The sequence below is a fragment of the Scomber japonicus genome, chromosome 3, assembly GCF_027409825.1.
Source record: "Scomber japonicus isolate fScoJap1 chromosome 3, fScoJap1.pri, whole genome shotgun sequence".
NCBI lineage: Eukaryota > Metazoa > Chordata > Actinopteri > Scombriformes > Scombridae > Scomber > Scomber japonicus.
Genome location: NC_070580.1, coordinates 9408450 through 9420767, shown reverse-complemented (window position 1 = coordinate 9420767; position 12318 = coordinate 9408450). Strand labels below are relative to the sequence as shown.

General features: G+C 40.6%; 2 protein-coding genes across 2 annotated transcripts; both read right to left on the bottom strand.

The window, feature by feature from the left end:
- Window positions 1-1200: 1200 nt before the first annotated feature.
- avpr2b.1 (arginine vasopressin receptor 2b, tandem duplicate, 1) lies at window positions 1201-4133 on the bottom strand. Its single transcript, XM_053315262.1, has 2 exons — window positions 3200-4133; window positions 1201-1693 (listed from the first exon to the last, which is right to left on the bottom strand). The coding sequence occupies exons 1-2, from the start codon at window positions 4062-4064 to the stop codon at window positions 1485-1487; spliced, it is 1074 nt and encodes a 357-aa protein (XP_053171237.1). The 5' UTR covers window positions 4065-4133; the 3' UTR covers window positions 1201-1484.
- A 352-nt stretch (window positions 4134-4485) lies between these two features.
- Window positions 4486-11606, bottom strand: trnt1 (tRNA nucleotidyl transferase, CCA-adding, 1). Its single transcript, XM_053316016.1, has 8 exons — window positions 11555-11606; window positions 11229-11358; window positions 10111-10304; window positions 8639-8777; window positions 8396-8522; window positions 8045-8238; window positions 6884-7137; window positions 4486-5326 (listed from the first exon to the last, which is right to left on the bottom strand). The coding sequence occupies exons 1-8, from the start codon at window positions 11558-11560 to the stop codon at window positions 5081-5083; spliced, it is 1290 nt and encodes a 429-aa protein (XP_053171991.1). The 5' UTR covers window positions 11561-11606; the 3' UTR covers window positions 4486-5080.
- Between the last annotated feature and the right edge of the window lie 712 nt (window positions 11607-12318).

The window sequence follows — 12318 nt, the reverse complement described above, 5'->3', positions numbered from 1 at the left end:
AACATTTTGCAAATTGTCTGTCCATTTCAGAATTCTCCTTAATTTTCTCATTAATAATTTATGTATTCCTGACTGAGAAAATAACCTGACCCATATTCTGTTGTGGCTCCTGAATAAAGTTTCATTTATCAACAAATAGGAGTCACATTATATGTTGTACTTAGGGTCCACGACAGCTGTGGGAAATGCCATCAGCATGTTCAAGACGCTCACAATGAATGCTAACATGCTGATATTTAGCTGGTTTAATGTTGTTGTGTTCATTATCCTAGTTTAGCATTGTTAGGATGCTATCATTTGCAGAGTACCACTAAATAGAGTACAGCTGAAGCTAATGAAAATGTAATTAGTTGTAGAAAAATACCAAGTGTTTTATTAACATTTTGTCCTGGTAATGGATCGAGCAGAAAGGTCAGAAAATAACTGACAGTTCATCCTGAGACATGAATGTGTGTACCGAATTTACTGACAATTCATCCTACAGTTAAGACATTTCACCCAAAACCACAAATGTCAACCTCAAGGTGGCACTAGAGGAAATGTCACCAACTACCAATGATCACCATAGTCATTGCAATACATCATCTGGGGAACATAAAATATTTTTGTTGCCAATCCATGGTGTAGATGTTGAGATATTTCACTGAATAAGTGACAACTTGCTGGTGGCATTAGATGAAACATGTAGGATTCATCCTCAGGGGAACATCAATGTCTGTACACAGTGTCATGGCAGTTAATCCAATAGTTGGATATCTAGATATCTATCAGTCTGGACCAGTATGGTGGACTGACAACATTGCCATCCATAGAGTCCCACCAAAACAAGACTAGATTCATAACTTAGTATATGGCTAGACTGTGTATGAAAGGCTAGAAGGCTTTTTAATTTGAAATGGATACAGGAAGTGATGGTGTTCAGTCAACCAATGGTGTTACTTCAGCATTGAGCTACTCACTCACTCACTCACTCAGTCATGGACAATTCTAGCAGGGATTTGCCGTATCTACATGACAGATCCCCTTGGTTAGGTTATGCATGAGCAGTGAGATAGTTAAGGTTAGAGGTCAGGGGTGTTAGGTAGTAAAATGGGTGCATCATTTAGTGAAGTGGGTGTGTTGTGTAGGTCTGCAAGACTGAGTTAGGCCCTTCTTAGCAATAGCTGTTATAGGGCTGGCCCTGCTCAATGTTATGTAATTGTGCCTTTATAGCAAGCTTAATCATATTTAATGCATCAAAGTAATGTCCTTTTAAAAGACTTGTGGTGTATCTGGTGCTCCATAATGAACTTATACTTAAATATTCAAGCATTTCATCTTCACAATGTCTCCCAGTTGTCTCCCTACAATAGAATTGTAGTTCTGCTGTAATGTCTGCCCTCACACATTTCTACAGCTCTTTTGCGCATGAGGGAGCCATATTTTACACACCACTGTTCAACAGGCTGGCCTGATGTGAGAAAGGTGTCTGAGGCTTAAAGATTTTATCTGCAGTCTGAAAGGCTCTTGAGGCTGATATACAAGGAGCTGACCACAGAGGCCTCCTCCTGGATGGACTCCTTCAGATCAGGCTGGCCTGAGCCCATCAGGGCCACCAATCTCTTGGGCAGCTTGCCACTAAACATCAGGTAGATGCAGGGGTTCGCACAGCTGTTAAGATTGGCCAGCAGCATCAAGATGGTGAAGGTTGCAGCTGGAAACAAATGAGGAGGAAATGAGAGGAATACTCAAAAGTATATTTTGTCCTTTTTCTTGATCACTTTTTCTGGAGAGATCAAATTCCTGGCTATGGATATGCAGATGTGGCCGAAAACATTGGTACCTTCCAAATGTTTCTTTTTTTTTTAAAAACCTACATTTTCTCTATATGAAGTTGAAACTTGAAATTGATATTTGATTAACAACATTAGATATTATTTCATATAATAAAACTAATGAAAACGGCATGGCTAAAAATATTGGCACCCTTAACTTGATAACTTTGTAGCTAAACCTTTGGTGGCAGTAACTAGAGTCAAGCTTTTTCTGTAACTATAAATAAGGTTTCTCACTTCTCCACAAGTAGTTTGGCCCACTCCTCTTGAACAAATTGCTCCAGTTTCAGGTTTGATGGGTGTCATCCTCCAACTGCCAGTTTCAGCTCTTTCCACAGACGTTCAATGGGATTCAGATCAGGACTCATTTCAGGACGGACCAATCTTCTCATCCACTCGAGTGCTTTTTGACATATGCTTGGGCTCTTTATTCTGCTGGAAGACCTGCCGCAACTAAGACACAGTTTTCTGACTCTGAGCTCGATGTTTCACTCCAAAAAGCCCTGATAGTCTTCTGATTTAATTTCCCTTGCACAGATTCAAGGGACATGATCTGTACTGAAGTTTTCTTTGATTTTGGTCTCCTAACCATTAGAGTAATACTGTAGGGTAATATTCTCATCTCAAACTGGCTGCATGAGTGATTGTTAGATTGAAAACACCTGTGGCACTAATTAAAACAGCAATCCACCTAAGTACCACAAATCAATTATTTCTTCTTCTTAAGGGTACCAATAATTTTGTCCATGCTATTTTATAGCATTATAAACAGTTCAGTTATGTTCAATTCTTTTTTGTTCCACTGCAAACCAAACATAGATGTGCACTGATATAAATTATCCTAATTTCATCATTTCGGCCACTTCTGCATGTTGCTATTTTAGAGTTTGTCTAGTTTTTCATTTGTATGAATGAAAAGTAACAACCTTTATAGGGCTGAATGAATCTATTAAAGTGTAGTGAGTTTAAATGGAGATGACACTCTTCCCTGTATGTTATCATTGCTACGTTTAAGTAATACATTTGTACATTATGATAAATGTAGGGTTATTAATGACTGTTTCTTTTTTAAGTACTTAAAACCACTTACACGTCATAGCTGGATTCCAAAATTGGACCAATCAAAATTATTTCACAGGACTGTTATATATTCCATGTTATGAATTACCAAAGACTTTAAATTTTTTATCCAAGACTCAAATTGCTGTTTTTTCTCTTGATTCAGAGAAAATTTAATTAAAAGTAGTTTTTTCGATTGTTTCACTTCCTTTTTTTCTTTTAATTTAATGAATCACAGCTGATAGTGTGCACTGATGATAATCAGATTAGACATGCCATGCATTTGTATGTTAGAGTGTGTCTTTTTTCATATGGTGTCATCTTACTATGAGTGGGTGCCTCGACGTCCCAGACAGACCAGAGCTGCACGGTGAAGAAGGGCGTCCAGCAGATGATGTAGGCGAGCACGATAACCACGGTCATCTTCACCGTCTTCACCCTGGCCTTGGACACCCCTGCCACGCTGCTGGCCCTGGAAGACATCGGTTTTCGGACAGCCTCTCCGACGTGCTGCGTCTTCATATGAAAGTTGACGTGCACGGTCCGGCAGATGCGCACCTGGCACACAATCACGGTGAGAACAGGCAAGACGAATATCACCAAAGTCGTCCAAGTCACGTAGGCTTTCGGGCCCCACGGCGTGATGAACTTCGCCCAGCAGTCGTACACACCAGGAGCGACCTCGACCCGCGAGAAGATGAAGACCTGCGGGAGACCTCCGATGAGGGAGACGCACCAGGCGGCGCACACCGGACCGTTCCAGCGCGCCCTGCGCCTCTGGAAAGTCACCATGGGGTTGCAGATGGCTTGATATCGGTCTATTGTCATCACTACTATCATATAAGTGGAGGCAAACATCCCGACCACCTGTAGGTACTTCACCGCGCGACACAGTATATCTGGACCAACGAATCTGTCAGTGATGTCCCACATGAGCTGAGGACAAACTTGGAAAAATGTCACCACTAGATCGGCCACGCACAGGTGGAAAACAAAGACGCGCATCCTGGAGAGTTGTTTCCTTCGCTTCCACAGTACTAACAAGAGCCCGAAGTTCAGGATCCCCGCGGTGATGAAGATGATGGACAGAAGAGCAATTTCCACCTGAGCCAAGCGCTCGTCTCGCGGTTCATTTCCCGATAGCGCATTCTCCAAAGTGGTGTTACTGGTATTTACACTGAACCAAGCCATGCCTTCACACCAAGCACAGTGACTGTACCCAGTTATAGGATTATTCCAGGTGACTTAAGTGGAGGCATATTTAAAGACCTAAATTTGACTTAAAAATAAATTAATCAAAAGTTAAAATAAACCTTTGAGGAAGTTAAGTGGGTTACATTTCAGAAAGCAACAAGTGTGGAGTGTCTCCAGGCGAAAACTGAGGTGTTGCTGAAGGAGAGCAGAGGGTTTTATATCTCCTCATCTCTGCTGGGAGGGAGGAGCAACGTCACTCCACAACTGGACATATTTATTTCTCACAGTGCATGTAAAGGATTCACACCAACAGTACATCTTTGTGTTCTGCAGTGCTTATGCTTTAACCAAATGATCACAAGCTCAGTCTTTTTCAATAAAAATTATAATTTTTTACAGAGGTTGTCCTTAAAGAAAACACATTTAAATAATATATAATTGCAATGAAATCCAAACAATCCAAAAAGCAAACTTCTACATTTTTATATCATCTCAGTGAAGAAAATAACTTTTTTTTAACTGACCAGAAATTTTATTTCACTGTTCATCACCGATTCCAACCTCCATATTTCCTTCATTACATCAGTCTAAGCAGCTAATAAGTGCCAAAGTTGTGATTTGAACTGGCAGAGCGTCTGCATAATATCAGCCGTTTATCAGACAAGTTACATAATCGGCTGAGCTGTGAAATCACACATGTTTGTAAATCAGCTGACCCTGTCCATTACTCATTTTCTCATATGGTAGTAGGGTTGTGCTACTGAGAGCACACTGTGTGTAAATTTACATGGTGATGCAGATGAACAAAAGTGGCCCAGGGGTAATTTAAGATGAAATTGCATCAATCAGTGGGTATGCATGTCTCCATTCTTACAGTGTCCTTTCTCAACAATATGAATGAGTCTGCTCAATCAATATCTGCAAGCGGTGCAATTAGATATCCAATTTGAGTGTCCAGACTCATTTTCTGACGCTCGTAAAACCACCTCTGCTTTTCCAGCTGTGGCTGCTCCTTAAGACTTTATGTAAGTGAGGAGTTCGTCTTTGTCCATCTGATAGCGACTTTTCTTCCAGATGTCGCGGAGCTCCTGTAAGGTGGCGCCTATCTCCTTGCCTGAGGTGATGCCCATCTTTCTCAGGTCGTGACCGCTGACAGGGAAGCGAGGGATGGACCATCTGCTAAGTTCTGCCAACAGCTTCTCCTCACCTTGATACTTTAACAGTTCACACACTTTACTGTGAGAATCCAGCTCCCGGCTCTGAAAACACATTGGATTGTGTGAATTAAAATGGTTTTCATATCTATAATTTTGAATATTTATGACTAAATAAGCAACAATCAAAAGGTTCAGTTAGAAAAAAAGGACATCTTCAGATATTATTTAGTTAAAGCGATCAGTTTATCTGCTTTATCAGGACTGTATGAGTGTGGTTTGATTAGATTTTACCTGCAACTGTCTTCAGATTTCTATTCAAATATTCCTAAATGCTGATTTGTGCACAAAAATATGACACCACATTTTTCCAAATGAGCTATAACAGTTAGAAAAGTGCAGAAGAAAAAGAAAACAGAAATCTGCCCTGTAAAATAAATGGTTCGAACTTTAGCAGATGACAAGATGAGTGTTCATCCAGAATCATCTGTAATAAGAAACAGTGAGAAAGAGTGAGAAAATAAGTGTTCTGGGCCTTTAAAGGATCTCAGTTATTCTGTTCAGTGTAGTCTCTCATCCTGTCTTTAACACTGCTTTATTTAGTGATAGGGTAGGGGTTCAAAAGTATTATATTGAAGCTAAATACACTTACCACATCTGAATATTAAATCTTTTTATAATTCTATTTATATTAAGACATAACAGTCAATATTTCAAATGTGTTGAGTCAGGTTAAAATCATGATGAAAGAACTGAAGCTTAAGATTTGAGATAGATTAATTTCACAAAGATTAGATAGAATTATTATTACTGCTCAAAGAAAAGCAGAGATATTCATGTGACGAGAGAAAAATGTCTATCGTTTATTTTAGTGTGGCGCACATCACATTCTGCACGGCTGTATTTTCCATCACTGGTAGTCTCTCCATCCTTTTGTGCAGATTACACTGTTAAATTACCTTTCTTGGCTTCTTACTTTCCAAGCTTTTATTGCATTTTCAGTAGAGACGTAACTGTCATCAACTCTCAACCACTGTCTCTCTCTCTCCTCTGCTGCACAGAGGATTTTAACTTAATTTAATCCGTGCTAAGGATGGACAGACAACGGGTGCGGGGGGGGGGGGGCCTACATGGACCCTGAGAAAACAAGCATATGTTCACCATTGAGAATCTGGAAGCAATGACATTGTTTGCATTTTGTTCTTTAAGAAAACAATTATCAATCAATCAATTATCAAAAAATGTTGCTGATCAATTTTGTCTTAATTGAACTAATTGCTCTCATTCAACATGTGACTCCACTTAACCTAGGTTTTTGGAGCCTCTATCAGCAGAGAAACATCTGGGATATATTGTGCTAGTTCCAAAAAGTAGCCAAAACTACATAAAATAATGGGTGGATTTCTCATCGCATCACGTGTTTTTCTATTCAGCTTCAAAATAAGCTTTGATTGGCATATAACACAATACCCTGCTGATGATTAATCCCTCCCACCTGGAGCATGGTAAACACACTCTGAGAGTACTCATGCTTAAATCAGTATGAGTATTGTTCTGCTCAGCGTGCCACTATAAATCCCTCCTGCTTTTCTTTGTTTAAGTGTGTGTGATCTTACACCTGATGCAGTCTCTTCACACTGATTCAAGGAGGTAGGCACTTACATCGATAATAAAGTCAGTGAAGGGTTTGAGGCTTTCTGGCTCGTCGCTACTCTTGCAGAGATCCCGTCTGTATTTGACCAGGAACAGAGCCAGGTTCTTCTCCTCCCTGGACACCTTCAGTCGGAGGTCCATCTTCTCCACCTCCTCTGAGCTGGTGAAGAGGCCAGCCAGGACAGTCATAGGCTTGGGAGAGTGGTCTTTGGCTTTCTGCCACACTCGCTTCATCTCCTCAACATTGCCATCTGGTGGTAAACCTGGGACATGCAGGAGGAAGAGTATTGACTAATTGTAGGCTAAATAACAAATACCTGTTCATAACATACATAATTATATAAGAACATATCCAACATTGATAATATTAAGCCTGGAGTATTGATGGCCTGGTAGAAATGGTATACGGTTACTAAACAACTTGAGATGAGGAGTAATTAAGTCAGTGTATCATCTATGTAGTGCTAATCACAGCTAAAGAGGCTTCGAGTCCACTCCATCATCTCAGAAATGGAAATTGATTTGTTCCCCATTTAAAAAACAGCTGCAAACTGACTCTTTAAAATTGTTAAGCTTTGACTATTGATTTCTCTTAATGACACCTGCACTTTGCAAACAATGTCTTAATAGCAGATGCGTGTTCTCAAGGAACAAGGAAAAGATCTTCTATTGAGCAGCCACATTTTCACCAACCTGGGAAACAGGGGTATATATTGATATTTGCAAACACTTGTTTCAGGCAGGGATGACAGTCTCATTAGTGTATCAGAAAGTGATCTTTACAAAAAAAACTCCCAGTCTTTATGCTAAACTAATTCATCCCCCTATTCCAATCCAACAGTCTGCAGGAAAGCAAATAAGCACACTTACTATTCCTTTAAAAAGTTACTCTGTACTTGGTGGCAGTTTAGACACAGATCTTGGTTTTAAGACACTGACCATAAAATCACAATGTCCAAATCCAGCATGGGGACTTTTGCTGCATGTTATCACTGATGTTTTTCCACTTCAGATGACAGAATGATACAAAATGAAGCTGAATTTGCAGTTATATTGCTTTTCTTATTGAGGTTTGTACCCTAAACAGTGCCTCTTATTTTTGAATACATTTGCTACCTCAGACATTGCATCTAAAATCCTTTCATCCCCCCATTTCTGCCGCCTTCTCACCGATGTACTGGGCCAGTTCCAGGGTATACATCAGCTCTAGCAAATGAGCCGCATGGTTGCCAACTACCATTTTCTTTAGTTCCACCCAAATCCTTTCTCCTGATATGGCTGCCAGGCCACGTCCGTTCTCCCTGATGGCAGCCAGTGTCTCAGGCTCGTGGTCATTGGGACTCAGAGCCAACCTGCCGTAGAACCTGGGGGTGAAATGAGACTGTGAAGGTTAGAACACTTTCAGGTTTTTCCTTTATTTACCATAGAGAAGTTTAACTCCTAGTTACAAGTGAGAGAAAAAGTCACATTTCAGTTTATAGTTTGAATTGAGTGAGATGAAAGTGAAATACACTAGCCCACCTGAAATAGCGCAGTATTCTCAGGTAGTCCTCTTGGATTCTTTGTTCTGCATTGCCAACAAACCGAACTTTGTGGTTCTGCAGGTCTTCATATCCTTTGAAATAGTCGTATAACGTGCCATCAAGACCTGCAAGGGGGGAAAGTAAACAAAACGTTTTAGACTTTTGAATTTAATTCCCCACAATAATGAGTGACCACGTCCTCCAACACATGCAAAAACATTCAAGGTTCATTTTAATTCACCTAAAAACAAGGAGTTGATGGTGAGGTCTCTCCTCTCCGCATCTTTCTGCCAGTCAGTGGTGAACTCCACCTCGGCATGACGTCCGTCCGTCTGAAGGTCCACCCGCAATGTGGTCACCTCAAAGTTCTCGTTGTTCAGCTATGAAAGATGATCGATAAATAAAAACACAGACTGGCTTCATGCTGTGACAGAATACCTCACTTTTGTTGTATGACCTTTGTTCCCTTGTTCAGTAAATGCCACACTGCCCACTCTCCCCTTCTCTCTCTCTCAGTCACGGAGTGCAGTATTTCAAAAAGCATTAAACCTAACTGCCTTACACTATTTAATCAAACTTAATTTACATACTTTCCAAGCAAAAAGACACAGCGCTTACTGTTACTTAGCTCTTTATGTGTGGAATGCTCTCCTTCGATCTATCAGGATGACTAATCCATCAAGTCTTTAAACCAAAACTCAAAATCCACTTATGTGATCAATCAGATTGATTACATGTGAAAGCAGATAATGACTCATGTTGTGTTACAGCCTCCCATGATACAACTGTTTGGACAGTGCAACCATCTGTGTATCAGTGCTGCCATCTGCCTGTACAATCCCAATTTGGTGTGTGTGAGTGAGTGTGTGAGTGTGAGTGTGTGTGTGTGTGTGTGTGTGTGTGTGTGTGTGTGTGTGTGTGTGTATTTTTATGGCTGCTGTAACATATCACACATATAACACACCAGGCTAAAAAGATCAGTTTCACTGCCCTCTTTGGCTAAAAGTTTCAACTGTGTTGGTCAATCATGTCATTGAGTGTAGCCAGAAGTGCCCTTAGTTGCACCTGTAGTATATGACACCCAATGATGATGTCAGCAAAGTGGAGATCAGCAAATATAGAACAAAGTTTCGGCAGGTGTTAAGTTGCTCTTGCATCAAAATAACAATAAGCATATCTTTAAAAAGCAGTCTGAACTTTTTTCCCTCCACAGAGACAGCTTTAATTAGCACAGCCATGTTTGGATAGTGAGCTTAGCTGTATTTAATCTCATGCAATAGAAATGTTGACTGGTCATTACAGGAAAGCACAATGTACTTCTATTAAGTCAGAGGTGACCAAACTATTCCATAAAGGGCTATAATGTGGGTGCAGGTTTTCATTCCAACCAAGCAGGAGCACACCAGGCTGGGCTCATTTCATCAACTGATCTCAGTCTTCAGACAGCTGATTGGTCGAATTGTGTGTTGTTGATTGGTTGGAACAAACATCTTTAAGCACATGGCCCTTTAAGGAATAGTTTGGACATTCCTGTGAGACAGCATACACGATATCCAACCTGCCCTGTAACTGGTAACTCTAAATATAATGCTGTCATCATTAACATTATTACTTCCACCTTTAATTTTCCTGTCTTCTGTTAAAAACGCCTGTTAGAAAAGTGACAGCAGGGTATGGCGAAATCCTGACCTCTCAGTCAGGTCAGTCTCTTACTCTAGCTGTAATGGTCCCGTGCTTCTCTCCTTTATTGTTGATCATCCTGATACCAGCAGTTTGGAACATGCGCTTCATCTCCTCTGGAGTAGCTGTGGTGGCAAAGTCTACATCTTCAGGTCGTATTCCAGACAGCAGGTCCCGTACGGCGCCTCCAGCTATTCTCAGCTCATGCTGGTGCTTCTCAAACACCTCTGGCAAAGACAAAGACAAAGGAGTGAGGTCATTTTTTACAAACAGTGTGTCTAAAGGTACAAACATGTTCTCCAGATGGATTAAAGCCAGAGAATGACTCATTTTATTGTTGAGAATAATCAATATATCCATGATAACAACCTACAAAGGACAGTTGAGGATGCACTTGAAGTGACTCTGCAGCTCCCCTCTGCTTTATACAGACCTTTATAGAGATTCAGCTCATCGTTTAGCTGTCTGACTGCATTTTTATGGTTTTGGTTCACTCTCATAGCATCCAAAGCAAGCAGCAGTTAGCAGTAAAAAACCCCCCCATAAAAACCAACTGTACACGGTTGACACAGATAGTGACTAACTGGTGAATGTAATGGAGTATTTAGCTGCTAAATACCTAGAAAGTTCCCTAAAGAGCTAAGAGAATGAAGTGACATTTGAATTTGACATATTCACCAAGTGGCCAAACACCAGACTTCAAATTAATGTTAATATTTCTCTATAACTGCAGAATATGCAGATGAGAAACTATTTGCTTACAAGTTTTCTTCACAACTTGTCTCAACTGGCCATAAGTGGTCAAAAAAACCATGTCAGTGTAATCTCTGATAGACAACATTTCTCCACTAATCTCATTGGACAACATATATGTAATAGGGAAATATTAGCTCTATTCATTTTCAGTGAAGAGTAAATATTGCCAATGTATGTTATATATTAGAAATATTAAAGGCAAGTTGTTAGTATTCAGATCATGTGGCACATGTATGACCTTCAGTGCCTCCTCTTTATCTAGAATTGTTCTTAGCAACCTCTCTCATCCCTGAAACACACACACACACACACACATGAACTACCACTACTGACATGTCTGTGTGCAACAAGATAAGAGCTGAATTACAGGTTGACCACATCTGGCTGCACCTCACCTGCTAGTCCGTTCAGTCCATCAGTGAACAGAGACTGGAACTCACTGGTCTTCAGCTGCATGGTGAAGAGACTCCTCCAACAGCAACGTGTCCTATCAATCACACCAGGACGCAATATTCTGCTCCACATCTGTGAAAACAACAACGAAAAACACACACGTGTGTTTGTTTGTTTGTGTAACGTCAGGGTCTGTCGGCTTTTACTGAGCTAACTTAGCTTGCTAATATCACAGCGGTGCACCCGTCACGCGGTTCATATGCTGCCAACACGTGAGCGACAATGACATATAAACATGTACGTTCACATTACAACAGACTTCACTGACCTGCATCTGAAAACGAACTTTAATTCACAAACAGAGCGCAGGCAGACACCTCATGACATGCTTTACTCCTCTGACATGTTGCAATACTACGGGCTGACTGACCAATAGCACGAGGTTTCATCAGGCTCGCGAGGACTCGTGTGTAGTGCTGCGTTCACTTGACCTCGGAAGTTGGCAGTCAGAGCTGGGAATGATCATATACAAGGTTCAAGTTTATTTGTCATTTACATGTTTGCACATGAAAACAAATTTGTACTCAGGTCCAGCAGCGTACAATACAATGAGTAAGTCTAAAAATAAGCTATAATAAATAAATCACAGACTCAGGCAATATATATATATAAATAAAACAACACTTATATAATAAATAACAAATAAGCAGTAGATTAAAAAACAGAACTATAAAAACAGAGCAGCATGTTGTATGAGGTATGTAAGGCAAGGCAGGAGGAGGAGGAGGAAAGTGCATTCAGTGATGTAGAAGCTGCACCTGAGCCTAGTGGTTCTGGCCTTCATGCTCTGCAGCCTCTTACCCGAGGGTAGGGGTACAAACAGTCCATGGGCCGGGTGGGTTGGGTCCCCCATTATGCAGGCCACACTGCTGTGTTTGAATCTTCCAGTTAAAACGTCAGACAACCAGTTCTATCAATATTAGCTATTAATAACAATGCCAGGCAGTTGAGACGTTTCTTTTATATAGTCTATGGTTGAAACGCATTTTGCTGTATTTTGAGCATACAAACACCGTAGAACTCGGAGATTCA